General features: G+C 42.6%; 2 protein-coding genes across 2 annotated transcripts in view; both read right to left on the bottom strand.

Annotated features, from left to right (window-relative positions):
- Positions 1-25292, bottom strand: part of LOC120871795 (zinc finger protein 211-like) — a 33329-nt gene that overhangs the window by 7260 nt on the left and 777 nt on the right. The window contains exon 2 of the mRNA XM_040251748.1: positions 24304-24430. Within this exon, the coding sequence (XP_040107682.1) occupies positions 24304-24430 (127 nt within the window). The remainder of the gene's footprint in view (positions 1-24303; positions 24431-25292) is intronic.
- LOC120871834 (zinc finger protein 211-like) lies at positions 8341-12211 on the bottom strand. The gene has a single exon (XM_040251819.1). The coding sequence runs from the start codon at positions 9275-9277 to the stop codon at positions 8432-8434; it is 846 nt and encodes a 281-aa protein (XP_040107753.1). The 5' UTR covers positions 9278-12211; the 3' UTR covers positions 8341-8431.

Raw genomic sequence — 25292 nt, 5'->3', positions numbered from 1 at the left:
ATACTAAACATCGATAGTCTCAGTGTACCAATTAAGACAGATTATCAGGGTGGATTCAGAAACAGGACTCAACTGTATGTTGTCTAAGAAACCCCCTTTAGGACTCCCCTGGTGGTCCAGTGGTAAAGAATCCGTGTTGCAACTCAGGGGACACAGTTTCAATCCACAGTCAGGAACCTAAAATCCCACCTGCCACTGAGCAACTAAGCCCACATTCCGCAACTACTAACTCTGCACGCTCCAGAGCCTGTGTGCCACAAAGACCAAACAGCCAAAGTAAATCTTTAAGTAAATGAAATTTAAAACAACAAAGTGCACTTTAAACAAAAGCTGAATATACATTAAAGAAAAACGATAGAGATTAACAGAATTCGAAACAATAAAAAGTGCTATTAACTATATTAACATCTAACCAGAGGCTTCCCTGGTGGCTCAGTGGTAAAGAATCCATCTGCCAATGCAGGAGACACAGGTTCAATCCCTGGTCTGGGAAGATCCCACGTGTGACAGTGCAACTAAGTCTGTGTGCCACAACTACACAGCCTGTGTTCTAGAGCTTAGGAGCCACAACTACTGAAGCCTGAATGCTTGAGAGCCTGGACTCTTAACAAGAAAAGCCATCACAATGAGAAGTCTGTGCATCACAACTGGAGAGTACCCCCTCCTGCTGCAACTAGAGGAAAGCCTGCACAGCAATGAAGACCCAGCACAGCCAACTGGATATATGGACTTCTACAGACTACTAGTCTACTCCATCCAGCAGCAGAATCATCTTAAGCTGACATGGAAAATTAACAAGACAGAGCACACCATGGGCCAAAAAACACACCTTAACAAGTCTGAAACAACAGAAATCAGACAATGTCTGTTCTCAGAGTATGGTGGAATTACACTAGAACCAGTTACAGAAAGATAGCTGGCAAATAGCACAATGAGAAGAAATTAAACAACCCAAAGAAAACATGGGTCGAAGAAGAAATCTCAAGGTAAAATTTTAAGTATCTTGAAATAAACACAGCACTTCTCAAAATAATGTGCATGTGGTGAAAGCAGTAGTTACAGGGCAATTTACAGCACTGAATGCATATATTAGAAAGAATTAAGACCTAAAAGCAATCACCTTAGGAAACTAGAAAAAGAGAAAATAAAATCCAAAGGAAGAAATAATTTTTAAAAATCAAGATAAAAATCAACAAAGCCAAACTTGGTTCCTTAAAATGACCAATAAAATTAAAAAGATTCTAGTCAGGTTAATCACAAAAACAAGACAGGGTATACATTATTAGTATCAAAAATAAAAGAGGACTTCCTCAGTATTCCAGTGGTAAAGCCTCTGTACTTCCACTGCAGGGGACAGTTTGATCCCTGATTTGGAAATGAAGATTTCACATGCCTCGAAGCACAGCCAAAAAAAAAAAAAAAAAAAAAGAAAGAATTAAAGAAAGAAAGAAAGGAAAAACCACTACAGAGACAATGCACATTAAACTCATAATGAAATATATGGGCATTTCCAAGACCATAAATGTGATAATCTAAATGAAATGGATTAATTTTTTGAAATATACAGTCTATCACAACCCACACAACAATTCACAATCTAAATATGTATACATCTGTTAAAGTAACTGAATCAATAAGGAATAACCTTCCAAAACAGAATGTAATTGGCCCAGATTGGTTAACTGGTGAACTATGACAAACATTTCAGGAAGATGTACAATTCTCTACAACTCCTTTCAGAAGACAGAAACAGAGAGACTGCTTCCTATCTAATTCTATGAGGCCAACATTGCTCTAATACCAAACCGAAAACGTAAAGGAAAAGTATACACTATCTCCGATGAACATAAACGCAAAAGCACAAAGCGTCAGTAAACTGATTCAAAACCTATATAAACATACATCATGACCAAGTGGGATTCATGAAAGGCACCTGAGGCTTATTTCACACCATATCACAAAATTATAGTAATCAAAACAGCATACTAATAGCATACAGACATATATCCACTCCAGTGAAATATAATGGAGACTTCAGATTGTAAATATCAACCCTCATATATATGATCCAATAATTACTGACAAGAAGACCATTACCAGTCAATAAAGAGAGGCTTTTTACCAAATGATGTTGGGAAAACTGGAGAGACATATGTATAAGAATGAAGTTAAGAGTCTTATACCATATACAAAAAGGCATCTAAATATATCAAAGGTTAAAATGTAAGAGCTAAAATTACAAAATTCTTAGGGGGAAAAAAAAGGGAAAACTTTCAAAATGTTGGATTCAGCCATAAATTCTTGCCTATGACAATAAAGGCAAAATCGACAAAAGAAAAAATAGATAAACTGGACTTTAAAAAAAAGAACAATTATCACTTTATACCTTAAATTACATCATATAATGTGTCAACTGAACCTCAAGAAAGTTGGAGGAAAAAAAGAAAAAACTAAAAAACTTTTGTACATCAATAGACATTATAAAACTGCAGAAAAAACAGGAAGAAAAAATTTCAAAGCCAAGACGTGGAAATAACCTAAATATCCATTGACAGATGAATGCATAAAGACAATAGGGTACATGTATACAATAGAACATCATTGAGTTCATAAAAAAATAATTACATAATGCCATTTGCTGCAACATGCATGGACTTGTGACATCATCATCCTAAGTGAAGCAAGTCAGAAATAGAAAGGAAAATACCATGTATCATTTATATATGGAATCTAAAACATCACATAAATGAATAAATCTAAGAAACAGACTCACAGACACAGAGAACAGAGTTACGATTTCCAAGTGGGAGGCAGCTGAGCGAGGGAAGGATTGGGAGTGCAAACTAGTATATACGGGATGAGTAAAGCACAAGGTCCTACTCTACAGCACAGAGAACTACATTATGTATCTTGGCACATACCATAAGGGGAAAGAATAAGAATATATACACATGTAACTGAGTCACTTTACTGTAGAGCAGACATGAATGTGACATGCACGAACATGAGACACAAAGACTTTCAACCAGTTCCACAATCTCTACAGCAATCAGAACGCCTGCCAAGAAGAGACCAGAAGTCTACTGGCAGGTGCTTGGCCTCCAAGGAATGTCCAGATTCTGCATTTTCATTGGTTGAAAGCTGTCATAACGCATGGTCTCCTGGGAAACGTAGTGTCAAGGCCTCAAGAAATGGCACCCCACACTAGAAGACCAGCAAGAAAAGCTAAACTGCTGAGGGGAGGAGCACTGAGAAACTGCCTGTGTGGGGAAGGGCTTCATCCTTCTTAGGCGGGTGGAAGATTCTGGACCGGAGGAAGGGCTAAAGACCATTTGTCTTTAATGCCATTGACCACTGAAGTGTCTGCACATGGCCTCACTCCTTAAAGCCAACCCAAGCTGACATCCGCCGCTGGTAACTGGAAGCAAACAAACACGATCCTATTGATCTTGAAATCATCCCTGAATATTCATTGGAAGGACTGATGCTGAAGCTGAAGCTCCAATACTTTGGCCACCTGATGCGAAAAGTCAACTCACTGGGAAAGATTCCTGATCCTGAGAAAGATTGAAAGCAGGAGGAGGAGATGACAGAGGATGAGATGGTTGGATGGCATCACCCACTCGATGGACGTGAGTTTGAGCAAGCTCCAGGAGATGATGGATAGGAAAGCCTGGCATGCTGCAGTCCATGGGGTCCAAAACTTTGACACCACTTAGAGACTGAACAACTGCTCTTGAAATGCATACAGCCTACAGTGCTCGCTATTTGGGGGAATTCCCTGGTGGTTCAGTGATTAGGATTTACTATGTTACTATGTTCGCTGCTGCCATGCGGCTGGGTTCCATGGGTATTCCAGGAAATAAGATGCAGCAAGCCCCTTGTCCCAGTCAAAAAAAGAAGAAAAAAAAAGTTTGAATTCATTTTGCAAGCTTTGCTCAAGGACAATAAAAATGTCAGAAAGGGCCCCTCTGAGACCAAGCAAGGGAACCTGTTACATGTTTTTGCTCTCTGGTACTGCAGCTTAAGTCCCACTAAAGCCTTGCCTTAAAAACAAACAAACAAACAAAAAACAGCACCCTAACTGGGTATCTGGAAAGGAGATACTAGGCACGCCTAATGCAGGTGGACAAGAGGGCAACCACTGCTTTTGTACATCCAGAAAAGGCTCTCTTGCCTGCAGAATCTGTGCCCAACTCACTGAGAAACACCGATGTATAATCCGGGCACACAGAATGGCTGTTCTCTTGCTCGCTGAACAGCACCTGCCCAACCAGTCAGATTCAACTATACCTACTTACATGGCTGATTTTTCTTTATCATAAGGCCTAAACAGTCAGACTACCTTCTTGCCCTGGCCTCAGCTAGTGACTGTTCCAATCTTTAGATCATAATTTCTTCACATTTACTGTCTTGTCTCTGCACCCCATGTCTACCCTGTCCAACTGGAGACTCAAAGAACACCGTGTACATGTCCCGATACCCTGTCTCCCTCCCCACAACAGTCATACCACAGCCCCATGCTAATGGACACACCTTTCTTTTCAGTGGGAACATTCATAATTTTAATGTGAATGATCCCATTTATCTACGCAAACTTCCCTGGGCTCAGAATCTATATTCTTTAAACTTGTGGAGGGGTGGGTCTGCATCTCAGCTGAATAACTTCCACAAGGACACACAGCCGCCAGGCCTTTGATGAGTGCTTATACTACACCAAACAGATGCACTGGCTTCTCTTCTGCACTTCCCAATGTGCACACCATCAACTGTGTCGCAACCATGGACTACCTTCTCTGGTGTCTGCATCTTCACTGGGCCTCCAGCTCCACCTTCCCCAGTTCACATCTCCTTGCAAACACGTTCCCTTTTGAGATGTTGTGCAAAATGACGGGCCCCAAACCAGCAGGCCACACATGGTCGATCAGTGTCACCCCAGATGTGAAACGGCCTCCACCACATGCAGTATGCAGTGATTTCTTTCCAAGGTTCTATCTTTTTCATGAACCCACTTCAGGATCTACCTTGCCCAAACTGTCCCGGTCACTATCCTGAGCACTGTGAGGGACCTTGAAAGACTAGGAATGTCCAAAGTGGACCTCTCCCTGTCTCCAAGACTCTTCCTCCTAATCCCCTCACCCATCACCCCACTGCTCCTCCTACCCACCAGAAAAACATAAATCACCAAATGATTGCTATTTAGCAAGATAATCAGCAAGAACTTGCCCACATCTTCTGGGGACTGAACCTTGACAAACTTTAGTCCAAATGCTAAGGGCTCAAGGAATGACAACACCTCCCATAAAGCTTCAAAAACCCAACCTGAAATCCTCTGCTAAACAAAGCTGCTCATAGATGTGAATCTCCAGCTGGTAACACAATTGTGACTCAGTCCCTAATCTGAACACAATCAGGGCATCAAACTTGAAGTCATGTGGGAGATTGTCTTTCTAATCCCGTCTGCACTTACCTGATCATAAGGGATCTATGAGAACTGTGTGACTGTGTCTGGTCCACACACCACAATTTGGGGCGTCTGTATCACATGCCTGGCCCCCCAAAAATTCACTGCTTGTGAATTCTGCACCCACACCTGCTGTGCTGGGTCAGCATGTCCCACTGTATTTCCCCAGCAAGGTCTCACTTCTGTCACACATCCTTTGTGCTATGGTACATGAGGTAGTAGACCCAGGCTGCATCGAAGGGTGTGAGCATTCGACCTTTTGTTACAATGTCCCCAGGTTGTGCGGATAAACGTTATAATGTTGAAGATGAATTTAACGTGGCAGAAGGAAACTGATTTCAAGGATGTACACAAAAATGTTTAAATGTATACACACAAAATTTAAGTCAACTATACAGCCAGTAAATGATTTTTCAAACAAATCAGAAACATCTATTCATAATCACTGTCCTATGGTTTACTAGGTACATTCCTAAAACATTTTGCAGCTACTGGGCCTGTAAGGGGGAAAAAGCATACAATGGTGGGTCACAGGCAATGCTTCCCAAGTCCATTTCAGTGACATTATGTTCACAATTTGACACGGGTAATGGTGTGAATATTTTCACCAGGGAAATTGGCAAACACTACAAAACAGGGATTGATTTGCTGTGTAAATATATCTGAAGATAACATATATTAATAAAAGAAACTTATCAAAAACATGTATAATTTCTATGGCCATTAGATTATGCATTGTATAAAAATTGAGAACACAAACTTTCAGTATTCTGAATTACAATTCCATGCAGGAAAAAAAACCACTCACATTCATGAATGAGTGAAATCTAACACGTCTTTGCTATTTCCTTGCTTTCCTAATGTCAAAATAAGAGAAAATAGCCTAACCTCACAAAACAGATGTTGACAAAAGTATGAATAGAAATCTAATGAAACAAGACACACATGTAAGACACGTGAAAAACAAAAATTTAACATCAAGAACCCTGAGAAAGAGAATCACCAGTGGTCCAGCGGCTAGGACTCCCCGTGTCCACATCACAGGACATGGTTTAGATTGCCGGTAGGGGCACTAAGATCCACATGCCACATGGCACAGTTAAGTAAAGAAATAATCTGAGAAAAATGTAATTGAAATCGTAATGATTCTTTAATACAGACGTTTTGGTCTTCATGGGAGGGCTCACCTTGCATTCCTGTTAGTTTTAAAGCTAGGTTGATCACGTGTGGGTCTCAGAAAGTGAGGGCAAATTCACACTAATAAATAATCATTGTTTTGGTAGGTAACGTTTTTCTGGAGGGGTAGGAGGAAAACTGAGGAGATGAGTAAAGGGGTAAAGGAAGAAGAGCTTTAGAGACTACACCATGTGAGGGCCACAGGGGACATTCTCAGGCCTTCAGTGTCCCTCACACTGCCCCAAACAGTGAGCAGGTCAACCATGTAACGGGCACGGGGCCATCTTGAGGTGGGTATGTAAAGATGAACAGGACCTGGGAAACCAATCACTGCAGAGAGCAGTGAGGCCAGTGTTAAGTCTGGGGAAATGCCAGTGAGTCGGCCCCGAGCCCCAGCTTAGCGCTGCTGTTCTGTGAAGAACTGCCCGAGTGGGAGGGTGTTCGTGGGAGACGTGCACACACGGAAATGAGGCTGCACCCCTTGTGGTGATGGAGCTGTCAGGTGAGCACAGCTCACGGTCAGGATATGGGAACTGCAGTCCCTGCTCTGAGGGGCAAAAGAAAAGCCAGTGGACACGTGCAGTGTAAGCACTCACGAAAGGTGCGGCAGTAGTGAGCTCTTGTCAAAGTCCCTCTGCCTCTCCGAGCTGGACAGCCCTCCTTTCTCAAAAGACAATGGTAGATGATTGTGATGACAGTGATTTGCGATGATCATAGAGACCAGTTTCACTAGTAAAAGACTGGCCACAGTCACAGCACTTATACGGCTTTTCTTAAGTGTGAACTCTGTGATGACGAAGAAGGCTCGAGCAACTAATAAAATGCTTCCCACATTCACTGCACTTATAGGGCCTTTCTCCAGTGTGAACTCTGATGATCACGAAGGCTCCACCCAGCAGTGAAAGGTTTCCCACGGTCACTGCACTCATAAGGCCTTTCTCCACTGTGAACTCTCTGGTGACAAAGAAGGCTCGAACTGCTAGTAAAACATTTTCCACATTCACTGCACTTATAGGGCCTTTCCCAGTGTGAACTCTCTGATGATCACAAAGGCTCAACCTAGCAACAAAAGATTTCCAACATTCATTGCATTCATAAGGCCTTTCTCCACTGTGAACTCTCTGATGACGAAGAAGGCTCAAGCTACCAGTAAATCACTTTCCACATTCACTGCAATTAAAAGGCCTTTCTCCAGTGTCAACTCTCTGGGGACACTGGTGGTTCAGCCTAGCAGTTAAAGATTTCTCACATTTATTACACTCATAAGCCTGTTCTCCAGCATGAAACTTATGGGCATTGAGATATGCCTTTTGGCAAAAGAATTCCCCACATTCACTGCATTCAAAATCCCTTACTTCATTGTGAACTCTCCAATGATTACAAAGGTTCGATCTACTTGTAAAAGATTTCCCACATTTATTGCACTCATAAGGCTTTTCTCCAGTGTGAACATTCATATGTGCACTTAGCTGCTCACTCCGGCTAAAGAATTTCCCACAGGAACTGCACTCAAAAGGTCTTTCTCCAGTGTGAACTCTCAGATGATAATAGAGACCAGAGCTAGTAGTAAGAACTTTCCCACATTTGCTGCACTCATAAAGGTTTTCTCCAGTGTGAAGTCTCTCATGTGCAAGGAAATTGGATTTGCGGGCAAAAAATTTTCCACATTGGTTGCACTGATAAGGCTTTTCTCCAGTGTGAACTCTCTGGTGTTCCAGTAAGCTCCACTTTTGGATAAAGGATTTATTACATTCCTTGCACTCATAAGGCTTTTCTCCAGTGTGGATTTTTTTAATGGGCAATGAGGTATTTCCTTTGGCTAAAGGATTTTCCACATTCACTGCAGTCATAAAGCATCCCTCCACAGTTAAATCTCTGATGTGCAGGGAAAAGGGATTTGTGGCTAAATAATTTTCCACAATGGCTGCATTCATAATGCCTTTCTCTAGCATGAACTTTCTGATGCTGAATGAGGGTATTTCTTTGGGTGCTGGCTTTCTCAAATGTATTGAACTTACAAAACCCTTCACTAGTGAGGACTCGCTCATCCTGAACAAGTATGTCTGTGTGGCTGGAGACTATCTTGCCTTCTCCCCAGCTCTGATGACTTTTTCCACTGTGAAAAATAGCTTCATATTCTTTACTATTGTTCAGTTTCTTCCTGGTATTAGTGGCCTGTGGCTGAGCTCCCATATTTGCCATGAATTCATTCCCAAGTTCCAAGAAGGTAGAGAGATTCCCTGATGCAACAACTGTGCAATTCTTCAAAAGTGAGGGTCTCTCCATGATACAGCATACAGGATTCTCTCCAATGTGCTGCCTCTGGTGCTGCCAAATGTTTGCAATGAAACAGAACTGTTTCCCACATGACCCACATGTGTATGCTTTCTGCCCACTATTTGTTCCTTGCTCTTCAGCCAAGTGCAAAATGTCTCTCAAAACTGGGATGCACATCTTAAAAAGCTGGACCTTCTCAGGAGACAAACCTGCCCTGGGAGTCCTAATCTGTGACACTCCTTCTACAGATTTGCTCTGTTCAGAAGGTGTCTCCTCATCCTGAACTCCACGCCAGGTACCTGAAAACAAAGAAGTGACAGTGAAGTGCACATTGACTTTACTAGAGGAAGGGAACGCCATCACAATTCTATATCTGACACATGAAAGAAACACTCCACAGGACTGTGTTCAGGAAATGGAGTTGGGATAAAACTGAGAGGCAGCTGCCCTCACCAAGTGCAGGACAAAAGGACTGGATGTGGCCCAAGGAGAAAGGCATCTTCTACAGTTCACTCCTCTGTCCATGGCTTTTACCAGAACACATCTCCTCAACCTGTGACACTGTAAGGAAGCAGATCTCCAAGCCTCAGAAAATCTGACTGTGATTTTTTTTTTTTTTCTTGTGATGAGCACTTTTAAGATCTACTCTTTTGGAATTTTCTTTTTTCTTTTCATTTATTTAATCATTTATGACTTCACTTGGTGGTTGTTGCTGGTCTCAGGCTTTCTCTAGTTTCGGCAAGCGGGGGCTAGTCTCTAGTTGTGTTGGATGGGCTTCTTATTGCAATAGCTTCTTCTGTGGCAGAGCACAAGCTCTAAGGCAGGAATGCTTCAGTAGTTCCAACAGGCAGACTCAGTAATTGCTGCACATGGGCTTAGTTGCTTCACAGCATGTGTGCAGCAATGCTCTACCAGGGACCAAACCCCTATCTCCTGCATTTCCAGGTGGACTCGTAAACAGGAGACCACCAGGGATGCCCTCTTTGGGAAATTTCTAAATATTCAACACAGTCATGTTAACCTAGAGTCACTATGCTGTGCCTTACATCCCCAGGACTTACTCACCTCCTAGTTAGAAGTGTGTAACTTCTGACATCATTCATTTCATCGGCCCACCTTGCTCCGGTCTGGCAGTCACTAATCCTTTGTCTGTATCTGTTTGGTGTTGGTCTTATTGTTTTAAAGATTCAACATGTAAGCATAACCATCCAGTACAGGTAAATGTGGAACAACCTGAGTTCTGAATGCTTGGGTCCACTTTTACAGGAACACTTTTCAATAAATACATACAGAATCCTATGCTCTATGTAGGGGGATGAATCCACAAATGGGAAAACTTCAGAATCAGAGGACTGACTATGAGCCTCTAGACTTCAGTATATTTAGAGGATCCTGGATCCAATCCTCAGTGGACACAGTGGGACAACTGGATTTGTCTTTCCCTGATTTCACTTAGCCTAATGCTCTCTAGGTCAATTTATGCTACTGCAAATGGTAATATAGCCATCTTTTTATGGTTATATATGGAATAATATTCCATATATATTTCGTTTTTGCTATTCACTCATCCATCAATGGATACTTAGGTTGTTTCCATCTCTTGAATATTATAAATAAGCTACAATAGATATAAGGCACAAATACCTTTTTGAAATGATGATTTTACTCCCTCTGCATAAATACACAAAGGTGGACTTGATGGACGATATGTAAGTTCCTTTTCTAATTCTGTAAGCAGTCTCCACAATCTTTACTATATTGGCTACAATAAAGTATATTCCTACCCACAGACAGTAAAGAATCTGCCTGCAATGCAGGAGACCTGGGCTTAACTCCAGGGTTGGGAAGATCCTCTGGAGGAGGGAAAGGCTACCCACTCCAGTATTCGGGCCTAGAGAATTCCATGGGTAGAGGAGCCTGGAGGGCTACAGTCCATGGTGTCGCAGAGTCAGACCTGACTGTGTGACTAACACTTTTGCTTTCACCAACAGTGCACAAGGGGTCTGTTTTCTCTACCAGTTTACCAACATTTTTTTTTGTGTGTCCTTTTTATAACAGACACTGTAACCTGTACAAGGTGGTATCTCATTATGTTTCTGATTTGCATTTTCCCAACCATTCACGATACTGAGCATCTTTTCATGTAGCTGCTTCCCGTACCTATGTAGTCTAAAGAACAGCAACTGGGTAACCCATTATGCATTTTTAAAACACCCATATATGTATGTTTATATAACATTAAAACGAATGAGAACAGTTATAAAAAGGAGCAGAGAAAGCAATTAGGAATTTTTTGAAATTATAAAGTATTCAATACCAAGGAAGCCATTCAGGGTCATATGAAAGTGGACTACAATCAGATGTTAATACACAGTGCAAACTCCAGCGCAATTACATTAAAGAAAAATGAAAGGAAAAAAGTATACATGATATGCTAACAAAGAAAAGAAAATGCAATCACACAAAATTCTCAATTAACAAATGAAAAAGAGTGGACAAGAAACATAGGAAAAAGAATAAATGCAATGGTAGAAGATGGTAGCAAATGCATTAGGTATTTATTCAACTATATGCCTATACTAAGTCTCAACACACCAATGAAAAAAGACAGTATCAGAGTGAATTCAGAAAGAGCAGTCAAGTACATATTCCCTCCAAAACACCCACTTTAAATATGGACATGCAGGAATTCCCAAGAGTCTAGTGCTTAGGACTCAGCACTGTCACTACTTCAGCTGGGGTTCAATCCCCAGTCAGGGAACTAAAACACTGCAAGCTGTGGCATGTCCAAACAAAAGCACCCACCAATACATGATCTCGTCAAGAGACGCAAAAACGAAAAAAAAAAGGATCTGGCCAAATCCAATACCCATTCATGATCAAAATCTCCCTCTCCTAGCTATCTAAAAATAGAAAAATTCTTTAACTTCACAATTAAAATAAAACCCTACAGGTATCATCATACTTCCTAGACAAAAACTAGAAACTTTCCCACTAAGATGAAGAATTCAACTTTGTAAGTCATAACTAATGCAATGAGAAAAGAAAGTTATATAAAAGTTATACTGATAGGGAGTGAAAGAATAAAACTGCCTTCCTTCTCAGATGGCATAACCAGCTATATAAAAACAAAATATACACATATACATATACAAAAAAAAATCCTGGAATTCAAAAGCAATTACAGCAAGGTTTCAGGATACAAGAATACTATACAAAAGTCAATTATTACTTTCCTATACATCAACAATAAACAAGTGAAGTTTGAAATTAAAAACACAATGTGCTAAGTTACTTCAGCCATGTCTCTGTTACCCTATGGGCAATAAACTGCCAGGCTCGTCTGTCCATGGGATTCTCCAGGCAAGAATATTGGAGTGGGTTGCCATTTCCTTCTCCAGGGGATTATCCCAGAATCTCTAACATCTCCTGCACTGGCAGGCAGGTTCTCTACCACTAGCACCACCTGAGAAGTCCCCAAAAAACACAATACCATGTACATTAACACCCTCTGAAAGAATGGAGAGAGAAAGGAAGAAATAGTTATAAATCTACGAAGACATGTACAAGACCTACATGAGGGAAATAACAAAAACTCTGATGAAAAAAATCAAAGAACTAAATAAATGGAAAGATATTTCACATTCCTTAAGTGTCAAAGATATTTCACATTCCACTTTTGTCAAGACGTCAGTGATGCCCACCTTCACCTATCAATTTAATGTGAAAGTGAAAGGAAAAGTGAAGTCACTCAGTCGTGTCCGACTCTGTGTGACCCCACGGACTGTAGCCCACCAGGCTCCTCTGTCCATGGGATTTTCCAGGCAAGAGTACTGGAGTGGGTTGCCATTTCCTTCTCCAGATCAATTCAATGTAATCCAAATCAAATCCCCAGGAAGTTATTACAAGGATATAAATAAACTGATTTAGGTTATACTTGAATAGTCTAGTGGTTTTACCTACTTTCTTCAATTTAAGTCTGAATTTGGCAATAAGGAGTTCATTACCTGAGCCACAGTCAGCTCCCAGTCTTGTTTTTGATGACGTATGGAGCTTCTCCGTCTAGTCAAGGCTATGGTTTTTCCTGTGGTCATATGGATGTGAGAGTTGGACTGTGAAGAAAGCTGAGCACCAAAGAATTGATGCTTTTGGACTGTGGTGTTGGAGAAGACTCTTGAGAGTCCCTTGGACTGCAAGGAGATCCAACCAGTCCATTCTGAAGGAGATCAGCCCTGGGATTTCTTTGGAAGGAATGATGCTAAAGCTGAAACTCCAGTACTTTGGCCACCTCATGTGAAGAGTTGACTCATTGGAAAAGACTCTGATGCTGGGAGGGATTGAGGGCAGGAGGAGAAGGGGATGACAGAGGATGAGATGGTTGGATGGCATCACCGACTTGATGGACGTGAGTCTGAGTGGATTCCGGGAGTTGGTGATGGACAGGGAGGCCTGGCGTGCTGAAATTCATGGGGTTGCAAAGAGTTGGACATGACTGAGCAACTGAACTGAACTGAACTAGAGCTTCTCCATCTTTGGCTGCAGAGAATATAATCAATCTGATTTCGGTGTTGACCATCTGGTGATGTCCATGTGTAGAGTCGTCTCTTGTGTTGTTGGAACAGGGTGTTTGCTATGACTAGTGCATTCTCTTGGCAAAACTCTGTTAGCCTTTGCCCTGCTTCATTTTGTATTCCAAAGACAAATTTGCCTGTTACTCCAGGTATCTCTTGACTTCCTACTTTTGTATTCCAGTCCCCTATAATGAAAAGGACACCTTTTTTGGGTGTTAGTTCTAGAAGATCTTGTAGGTCTTCATGGAACTGTTCAGCTTCAGCTTCTTCAGCAGTACTGCTTGGGGCACAGACTTGGATTACCGTGATATTGAATGGTTTGCCTTGGAAACGAACCACTAGACCATTCAGGTATGACCTAAATCAAATCTCTTATGATTATATAGTAGAAATGACAAATAGATTCACAGGATTGGATCTGATGGACAGAGCGCCTGAAGAACTATGGACAGAGGTTTGTGACGTTGTACAGGAGGCAGTGATCAAGACCATCCCCAAGAAAAAGAAATGCACAAAAGCAAAATGGTTGTCTGAGGAGGCCTTACAAATAGCTGAAAAAAGAAGAGATGCTAAAGGCAAAGGAGAAAATGAAAGACAAAACCATTTGAATACAGCGTTCAAAAGAATAGCACAGAGAGACAAGAAAGCCTTCCTCAGTGATCAGTGCAAAGAAATAAAGGAAAACAATAGAATGGGAAAAACTAGAGATCTCTTCAAGAAAATTAGAGATACCAAGGGAATATTTCATGCAAAGATGGGCACAATAAAGGACAGAAATGGTATGAATCTAAAAGAAGCAGAAGATATTAAAAAGAGGTGGTAAGAAAACACAGGACTGTACAAAAAAGATTTTCATGACCCAGATAACCATGATGGTGTGATCACTCACCTAGAGCCAGACATCCTGGAGTGTGAAGTCAAGTGGGCCTTAGGAAGCATCACTTTGAACAAAGCTAGTGGAGCTGACAGAATTCTAGCTGACCTATATCAAATCCTAAAAGATGATGCTGTGAAAGTGCTGCATTCAATATGCCAACAATTTAGAAAACTCAGCAGTGGCCACATGACTGGAAAAGGTCAGTTTTCATCAAACTACCGCACAAATGCACTCATCTCACACACTAGTAAGTAATGCTCAAAATTATCTAAGCCAGGCTTCAACAGTATGTGAACCATGAACTTCCAGATGTTCACACTAGGGGTTCAATGGTTAAGAATCCTCCTTGCAATGCAGGGGACTTGGATTAGATTCCTATCTGAGGGACTAAGATTTCACCTGCCCTGGAACAACTAAGCCCAAAAGCCACAACTACTGAACCTGTGATCCACAAGTAAAGAGCCCATATGCTGCAACAAGATTCCACATGAGACAAAAATCCCACATGATGCAACTAAGACCCAATGCAGCCAAAATAAATACACAGTGAAACAAATAAACATTTTATTTAAAAAGAACAAAGTTTAAGGACCCACAACACATGATTCTGAAATTCTTACAAACCTAGAGAAAGCAAAACAGTGTGCTACTGATATAAAAACAGATATATATTCTAATGGAATAAAACAGAGACTAACGAGTCTAAACATCAACCCTCAAATACATCATCCAGTACTTACTAACAAGAGGACCATTACCATTCAAAAAGACAGTCTTCTCAACACACGGTGCTAGGAAAACTGGATACCCACATGTACAATAATGAAAATAGAACCTTATCTAACACCATATACAAAAATTCACTCAAAACATACCAAAGATCTAAACTTAAGAGATAAAATTACAAATTCGTAGGAAAAACATACAAGACAAACTGGGCCTCATAAAAAGGAACAATTTCGGTTGCATACCTTTAAGTTATGCAGTATCATGTGTCAATAATACCTCAAGAAAGCTGTGGGGAAAAGAGAAAAAAATAAAGTTTTGTACATCAAAGGACACTATAAACACAGTAAAAAGGAAACCATAGGTTGGGAGAAAGCATTTCCAAAAGACAAATGCAAAAATGGATTAATATCCGACTTCTCTGATAGTACAGTGGATAAGAATCCACCTGCCAATGCAGGGGACACAGGTTCACTCCTTGGTCTGGGAAGATTCCACATGTAAGTAAATAAGCCTGTGCGCCACAACTACTTAAGCCCACACATCCAAGAGCCCCCCCACGGCAACTCCTGCGCCCTGGTGCTGCAACTCCTGAGGCCTGTGCACTGGAGCCTGAGAGAGCCTCTTTCACGTGGCAAAAGAGAAGCCACCCTAAAGAGAAGCCTGTGCACAGCAACAAAGACAGAGCGCAACCAAATACATAAATTGTAAAGGACTGATATTCAGAATCGATGGATAAATTCGTAATTCAACAACAACTAAAAAGCCAACCAGATGAACATATTTAAAAAGGACTTGGGTAGATATTTTTTCAAGATATACAAATGACCGATAAGCACACCATGAGGGATGTAACCAAAACGGGAAAATATACCACTTCACATCCATTAGGACAGCAATGATTAAAAGGAAAGAAAATAACAAGGACTTCCCTGGTGGTCCAGCTGCTGAAACTCCAGGCTCCCAATGCAGAGGCCCCGGGTTCTATCCCAGGTCAGGGAACTAGACCCCACATGCCACAACTACGAGTTCACATGCTGTAACTAAAGATGCCACATGCTGCAACAAAGACTGAAGATCGACCACCTGAAGTGCCACAGCTGAGACCCAGGGCAGCCAAATGAATAAATACTGTGAACAAAACACAGAAGAGAAAAACCGTGCACTCATACCTTCAAGTCCCCAATATTTTTTAAAAAAGACTGCACGCTGCCAATACAGGTGGCAGCCGTCCAATCCCTGGTCATCACTTCTCAGGGAATAACATCCTGCATGCCCCTTGTGAAGCGAAGTCGCGCAGGCGTGTCCGACTCTCTGTGACCCCGTGGACTGCAGCCCACCAGGCTCCTCCGTCCATGGGATTTTCCAGGCAAGAGTACTGGAGTGGGCTGCCATTTCCTTCTCCAGGGGATCTTCCCGACCCAGGGATCAAACCCGGGTCTCCCGCATTGTGGGCAGATGCTTTACCATCTGAACCACCAGGAAGTCCCTTGGGGAGACCAAAACCAAAGAACAGAAAATAACAGATGCTTGCATGGATAGAAAGAAATTGGAACCTTGAAAAAAGATTCTGCAGAAACATCTCACGGTCTGTTTCAGTAGTAACCATGTCAGTGACAACACTGTTGCAGAGTCAGGCACACACACAAAAAAATGTCAGGTCTAGGAATGGAGTAAAACTTGGGTACCATTCACCTGGAAAGTCACTTGGCCAAAAAGAGGGCAAACAAGGAGAAATAAATCAGGTTGATGGAAGACCACTGACCTTGACAGTTTCTCAAGGCAAGAGAAATAAAAGCAAAAACAAAGAAATGGGACCTACTCAAACATAGTCACGTAGATGTTCCCACAGTCATGTACGGATGTGAGACTTGGACCATAAGGAAGGCTGAGCACTTAAGACTTGATGCTTTCAAACTCTGGCACTGGAGAAGACTCTTGAGAGTCCCTTAAACAGCAAAAGGATCAAACTAGTCAATTCTAAAAGAAATCAACCCTGAATATTCATTGAAAGGACTGATGCTGAAGCTGAAGCTCCAATGCTTTCGCCACCTGATGCGAAGAGCCAACTCACTGGAAAAGACCCTGATCCTGGGAAAGAATGAGGGCAGGAGGAGAAGAGAGCAACAGAGGATGAGACGGTTGGATGGTACCATTAAGTCACTGGACCTAAGCACACTCCAGGAGATGGTGAAGGACAGGGAAGCCAGGCATGCAGTTCATGGGGTCGCAAAGAATTGGACAAGACTGACTGAGTGATCAACAACAAAATCAAACAAAAGCTTTTGCACAGCAAAGGAAACCATAAACAAAGCAAAAAGACAAACTACTGCAAATAATGTGACTGACAAGGGCTTAATTTCCAAAATATATAAAGAGGAGTACAACTGATAACAAAAAAACCCAACCCAGAAGACCTTTCTTCTGGGTTGGGTTTTTTAGACATTTCTCAAAAAAAAAAAAAAAAAAATACAGCTGGCCAATAGGCACATGAAAAGGTACTCATCATCACTAATCATCAAAGAAATGCAAAACAAAACTATTATACAATGAGGTACCACGTCACACTGGACAGAATGGCCATCAGTAAAATGTCCACAAATATGGTTTTTCCTTATAGTCCAGTGGTTAAGAATCCACCTTACAATGCAAGGAATACTGGTTCAATCCATGATCCAGGAAAATCCCACTGGCCGCAGAGCAACTAGGCCTGTGCACCACAAGCACTAGCTCTGTGCTCTAGAGCCCACAAGCCACAGCTACTGAAGCCTGCAGGGCTACAGCCCATGCGCCACGAGAGAAGACACCGCAAGAGAAGACGCCGCAATTAGAGAGAAGAGCCCTCTCTCTGCAGCGAGAGAAAAGATCCAGCAAAGCAACGGAGACCCAGTGTGGCCGAAATTAAAATAAGTAAATCAATTAACGAACTTGTAAAAAGTCTACAAATAACAAATTTGGGAGACAGTGTGGAGAAAAAGGAAACCTCTTGCACTGTTGGTGAGAATGTAAATTGGTACAGTCACTATGGAAAACACTACGGAGGTTCCTTAAAACAAGAAAAATAAGTTACCTTATGATCCACCAATCCCATTCCTGGGCATGTATACAGAGAAAAACATAGTTTGAAAGGATACATGCACCCCAATATTCCTTGCACTAATGTATACAATAGCCAAGAAATGGAAGCAACCCAAATGTCTGTCGACAGACGAATAGATGAAGAAGATGTGCTTATATACCATGGAATAGTACTCAGCCAGTAAAACAAAATGAAATAATGCCATTTGCAACATGGATGGACCCAGAGATCATTAATACTGAGAGAAGTCAAGTCAGAAAGAGAAGGAGAAACAGTTATGACATCCCTCATATACAGAATCTAAAAAGAAATGATACAAATGAATTTGCAAAACAGAAAAAGAGTCAGGCTTAGAGAACGGCTGCCAGGAGGAAGGCCTAGAAGAAGGGATAGTTAGGCAGTTTGGGGTGGACACATGCACGCTCCTGAATTTAACATGAATATCCAACAAGGGCCTACTATACAGCACATGGGCCTCTGCTCAATGTTATGCGGCAGACCGGATGGGAGGGGAGTTGGGGGGAACAGATGCCTGTACATGGACGGCCCAGTCCTCTCCCTGTTCCCCGAAACTATCACAGCACTGTTAATCGGCTACAACCCGTTACAAACAAAAACATGGGAAAACTAGAATAGACTCAAATCAACCAAAACTGAAAGTATTCCGTGGGAAGAAACATCATATTTCCATCTGTTTACTGGAAAAGCGACTCAACCAGTTAATGTGCCAGTTCCCTGGTGGCTCAGAGGTTAAAGCGTCTGCCTGGAATGCAGGAGACCTGGGTTCAATCCCTGGGTCGGGAAGATCCCCTGGAGAAGGAAATGGCAACCCGCTCCAGTACTCTTGCCTGGAGAATCCCATGGAGGGAGGAGCCTGGTGGGCTACAGTCCATGGGGTCCCGAAGAGTCGGACACGCCTGAGCGACTTCACACATCATCACATTGAGCCCCTACTGAGAGGGTAATAGGCAGGAAGGCCAGAGGGCTCCAAAAGGAGGAGCGAGCTTGCAGGTATCAGACACTATTATCTCACTTAAGCAGCAGGAGGAAACAAACTAGCAAGATTTTTTCCTTCGCTATACAAATTTAAAAAGAGGTTTCTCTTAAAATTGTGTTGCCATAGTGACACCTGGTTTCACCTGAACTTAACCATTGCCTTTTTTTTATGGAAATGTTTATCTTAAGCCAGCAGCTGCGACGGTCAACGCACTCAGCACGGCCGAGAGGAGCCACCCCGTGTCCGAGGCCAGGGGCGGCGGCCGAGAGGAGCAACCCCGCACCCGAGGCCACGGGCAGCGGCCAGGAAAATCAACCCACGTCCAAGGAGCTGGCTGCGCGGGCGCAGGAGGGCCTAGAGGAGCTATCCCACGTTGAAGGTCAGGAAGGGTGGCGGTGAGATATCCTTCATCCAAGGTAAGGAGGAGCGGCTGCGCTTTGCTGGAGCAGCCGAGAAGAGATACCCCACGCCCAAGGTAAGAGAAACCCAAGTAAGATGGTTAAGTGTTGCAAGAGGGCATCAGAGGGCAGACACACTGAAACCATACTCAAAGAAAACTGGTCAATCTAATCACACTAGGACCACAGCCTTATCTAACTCAATGAAACCAAGCCATGCCCGTGGGGCAACCCAAGATGGGCGGGTCATGGTGGAGAGGTCTGACAGAGCGTGGTCCACTAGAGAAGGGAATGGCAAGCCACTTCAGTATTCTTGCCTTGAGAACCCCATGAACAGTATGAAAAGGCAAATGACAGGATACCAAAAGAGGAACTCCCCAGGTCAGTAGGTGCCCAATATGCTACTGGAGATCAGTGGAGAAATAACTCCAGAAAGAATGAAGGGATGGAGCCAAAGCAAAAACAATACCCAGCTGTGGATGTCACTGGTGATAGAAACAAAGTCCGATGCTGTAAAGAGCAATATTGCATAGGAACCTGGAATGTCAGGTCCATGAATCAAGGCAAATTGGAAGTGGTCAAACAAGAGATGGCGAGAGTGAACATCGACATTCTGGGAATCAGCGAACTAAAATGAACTGGGATGGGTGAATTTAACTCAGATGACCATTATATCTACTACTGCGGGCAGGAATCCCTCAAAAGAAATGGAGTAGCCATCACGGTCAACAAAAGAGTCTGAAATGCAGTACTTGGATGCAATCTCAAAAACAACAGAATGATCTCTGTTCATTTCCAAGGCAAACCATTCAATATCACAGTAATGTAAGTCTATGCCCCAACCAGTAACACTGAAGAAGCTGAAGTTGAACGGTTCTATGAAAACCTACAAGACCTTGTAGAACTAACACCCCAAAATGATGTCCTTTTCATTCTAAGGGACTGGAATGCAAAAGTAGGAAGTCAAGAAACACCTGGAGTAACAGGCAAATTTGGCCTTGGAATGCGGAATGAAGCAGGGCAAAGACTAATAGAGTTTTGCCAAGAAAACGCACTCGTCATAGCAAACACTCTCTTCCAAAAACACAAGAGAAGACTACACATGGACATGACCAGATGGTCAACACCGAAATCAGATTGATTATATTCTTTGCAGCCAAAGATGGAGAAGCTCTATACAGTCAGCAAAAACAATATCGGGAGATGACTGTGGCTCAGATCATGAACTCCTTGTTGCCAAATTCAGATTCAAATTGAAGAAAGTAGGGAAACCGCTAGACCATTCAGGTATGACCTAAATCAAATCCTTTATGATTATACAATGGAAGTGAGAAATAGATTTAAGGGCCTAGATCTGATAGACAGAGTGCCCGATGAACTATGGAATGAGGTTGGTGACACTGTACAGGAGACAGGGATCAAGACCATCCGCATGGAAAAGAAATGCAAAAAAGCAAAATGGCTGTCTGGGGAGGACTTACAAATAGCTTTGAAAAGAAGAGAAGCAAAAAGCAAAGGAGAAAAGGAAAGATATAAGCATCTGAATGCAGAGTTCCAGAGAAGAGGCAAGAAGAGATAAGAAAGCCTTCTTCAGCAATCAGTGCAAAGAAATAGATGGAAACAACAGAATGGGAAAGACTAGAGATCTCTTCAAGAAAATTAGAGATACCAAGGGAACATTTCATGCAAAGATGGGCTCGATAAAGGACAGATATGGTCTGGATCTAACAGAAGCAGAAGATATTAAGAAGAGGTGGCAAGAATACACAGAAGAACTGTACAAAAAAGATCTTCACGACCCAGATAATCACGATGGTGTGATCACTTACCTAGAGCCAGACGTCCTGGAATGTGAAGTCAAGTGGGCCTTAGAAAGCATCACTATGAACACAGCTAGTGGAGGTGATGGCATTCCAGTTGAGCTCTTTCAAATCCTGAAAGATGATGCTGTGAAAGTGCTGCACTCAATATGCCAGCAAATTTGGAAAACTCAGCAGTGGCCACAGGACTGGAAAAGTTCAGTTTTCATTCCCATCCCAAAGAAAGGCAATGCCAAAGAATGCTCAAACTACTGCACAATTGTACTCACCTCACATGCTAGTAAAGTAATGCTCAAAATTCTCCAAGCCAGGCTTCAACAATATGTGAACTGTGAACTTCCTGATGTTCAAGCTGGTTTTAGAAAAGGCAGAGCAACCAGAGATCAAACTGCCAACATCTGCTGGATCATGGAAAAAGCAAGAGAGTTCCAGAAAAACATCTATTTCTGCTTTATTGACTATGCCAAAGCCTTTGACTGTGTGGATCACAATAAACTGTGGAAAATTCTGAAAGAGATGGGAATACCAGACCACCTGACCTGCTCTTGAGAAATCTGTATGCAGGTCAGAAAGCAACAGTTAGAACTAGACATGGAACAACAGACTGGTTCCAAATAGGAAAACGAGCGTGTCAAGGCTGTATATTGTCACCCTGCTTATTTAACTTCTATGCAGAGTACATCATGAGAAACGCTGGACTGGAAGAAACAAGCTGGAATCAAGATTGGCAGGAGAAATATCAATAACCTCAGATATGCAGATGACACCACCCTTATGGCAGAAAGTGAAGAGGAACTCAAAAGCCTCTTGATGAAAGTGAAAGAGGAGAGTGAAAAAGTTGGCTCAGAGCTCAACATTCAGAAAATGAAGATCATGGCATCCGGTCCCATCACTTCATGGGAAATAGATGGGGAAACAGTGGAAACAGTGTCAGACTTTGTTTTTGGGGGCTCCAAAATCACTGCATACAGTGACTGCAGCCATGAAATTAAAAGACGCTTACTCCTTGGAAGGAAAGTTATGACCAACCTAGATAGCATATTCAAAAGCAGAGACATTACTTTGCCGACTAAGTTCAATCTAGTCAAGGCTATGGTTTTTCCTGTGGTCATGTATGGATGTGAGTTGGACTGTGAAGGCTGAGTGCTGAAGAATTGATGCTTTTGAAGTGTGGTGTTGGAGAAGACTCTTGAGCGTCCCTTGGACTGCAAGGAGATCCAACTAGTCCATTCTGAAGGAGAGCAGCCCTGGGATTTCTTTGGAAGGAATGATGCTAAAGCTGAAGCTCCAGTACTTTGGCCACCTCATGGGGAGAGTTGACTCCTTGGAAAAGACTCTGATGCTGGGAGGGATTGGGGGCAGGAGGAGAAGGGGATGACAGAGGATGAGATGGCTGGATGGCATCACTGACTCGATGGACATGGGTCTGGGTGAACTCGGGAGTTGGTGATGGACAGGGAGGCCAGGCGTGCTGCGATTTATGGGGTCACAAAGAGTCGGACACGACTGAGCGACTCAACTGAACTGAACTGATGCTAATGTAGTATACATTTACCCCAAACTCTGTATTGCAGTCGGTTCTGCCTTTTGGCTCAGAACCTACTTGACAAACAAGTATGTTATACTCAGATATTGTTCCTCTAATCTATGTAAATGAAACTACTTGTATGGTGATCTGCCCTTCTTCAAGATTCAAGTTAATCATTTTATGGCCCAAGATGAACTATTTGGTGCCAAGATTATCCCAAAATGCATCTTATGGGTGAGGGGCCTGGTGCCATTCTGAATTTTAAGACATTTCTTTCTTTCATTAACAGACTGCTAGTGACTATATAACATTCAGCTGAAGACTAGCAGGGGGCACTCCTTCTGCCCCCTTTTGATGCCTATGTCAGACGCTTTCTCTATCTCCTTTATACTTTATTTATTTATTTATTTTTAAATATATATTTGTCTGTGTTGGGTCTTTGTTGCAGCCTTTGAACTCAGGTGTGGCATGTGGGGTCTAGTTCCCTGAGCAGGGATTGAACCCAGGCCCCCGGCATTGGGAGCACAGAGTCTTAGCCAGTGGACCACCAAGGAAGTCTCTCCTTTATACTTTAATAAAACTTGATTACACAAAAGCTCTGAGCAATCAAGCCTCGTCTCTGGCCCTGGATTGAATTCTTCTCCTCCGGGGGCCAAGAATACCGGCGTCATGATTCAACAACAACCTTTCACTACTATACAGTAGGTACTCTTTTCCAGGCTGTGAACACAGCTGTGAAGCAAGTATAAAAGCACTCTCCGATACTAGCACTCTAAGTGGGGAAGGAGGATCACAAACATGTAAGCAAACAAACCAGGTCACCTCAAAGGTGCTTTTAGGAACAGGAAAACATCCCAGAAAGTGACAAATGTGTGTGTGTGTTGGGGAAGGGCTTCTTTAAACCAGGTCATTGAGAAAGATAAATATAATATCGCTTAAATGAAATTTTAAAAAACTGATACATACACACTTATTTAGGAAACAGAACCAGACTCAAGGATTTAGACAATGAAGTTGCTGTTGCCAGAGGGGAAAAGAGAAGGGCATGGATAGTTAGTTTGTGACTGACATGTACTGCTGTATTTAAAATGGATAACCAGCAGAACCTAATGTACAACAGGAATTAAAACAAAATTGTAAATCAACAATAATTCAAAAAAATTAAATAGAAAACAAAAAGACTACTGACCCTGAATCCTCAGCTGTAATTTGGGGCTACAGGTGTTCCGGCACTAAGGAGTAGGGATGCACTCTCATAGACATACTCACCACAGCACACAACTCAGCACTTTAAGAAAAGCAGTGATGTGAGGAGTAAAGAGCTGTCCTTGGGGGAAAGGAGAAAGACAGAGCCTGGCTCAGAGGATAGAGGAGGGTGTGCAGGCCTTACCCAGCATGCACACAAGCGCAAAGTTCTCCAGCATGACGTCCAGGTACAGCTGTATCTGAGCCTCATCGAGAAGACACCATTCCTCCCAGGAGAAGTACATGGCCACATCCTCAAAGGTCACACTGCCCTGGTATAACACGAACAAATAAAACCATGAACCGTCTCACTCCTGAAGAGCCACCACCTACTTTCCCACGTATCTCCCCACAGCCCAGTAAGATGTAACCCCCTAGAAACAACGGGAAGCAAATCTCCCTCCTCTGATCTGAACCTTCCATTGCCTCCAGAATACACAGGCAGTCATTTGAAGCTGAAATCCTGCTCTTCCCTGCTGCTTATTCCCACCAGAAAAAAAAGGAGACCTGCACTTTCCTAAACCAGCTCCGCTTCACCTCAAAGCACTTCCATGGACTGACACGGGTTCCAGGAGTAATGTTCCATACTTCCTCCATAGAACAGGCCTGCACTCAATAACCCAGGCATGGGGTTCCCAAGGTCCCCAAACCAAAAAACTGGTAGGATGACAGGTAAAGAGCCCTGAGACCTTACTCAAATACAGAGAATTAGCGCCTGGGAGTGATAACAAGTGATAACAACTACTTCCATTTACTAAAAGTGCTTCTGCAGCCCTGGGAATCTGCGGGAACACGAAGGCCACGGAGGAGAGTGACCAGGGCGGTGCTCCAGGGACTCAGGACATGCCAGGGCCGCTGCCTGCTACCGGGACCAGGGAGCCTCAGCTGACTGGCTAACCTCTCCTCCGTGACTCCATCGTCAGTGCTTCCCTTTACCAGAGGCTACCGTGAAAAAGCCACAACTTCCCTCTGCTCAAAGTACTCATCAGCCCCTACAGACTTTTCTTCCACTGAACAGTCTTTGGAGAACGTTTTTTTTTTTTTTTTTTAATTTTTTGCCTTGGAAACACAGAGGGCAACATAACAGGAATTTGGAGAACTTTTAAAGGCTCGACTAGATCGTGTCCTTCCTTT

The sequence above is a fragment of the Oryx dammah genome, unplaced genomic scaffold, assembly GCF_014754425.2.
Source record: "Oryx dammah isolate SB20612 unplaced genomic scaffold, SCBI_Odam_1.1 HiC_scaffold_13, whole genome shotgun sequence".
NCBI lineage: Eukaryota > Metazoa > Chordata > Mammalia > Artiodactyla > Bovidae > Oryx > Oryx dammah.
Note: the sequence above shows the minus strand (reverse complement) of the source record. Positions and strands in the feature narration are given on the sequence as shown.

What these genes read in the sequence shown, in the direction of transcription:
- LOC120871834 (XM_040251819.1), bottom strand. Translation starts at nt 9,277, where the DNA reads ATGGCGTTCCCTTCCTCTAGTAAAGTCAATGTGCACTTCACTGTCACT.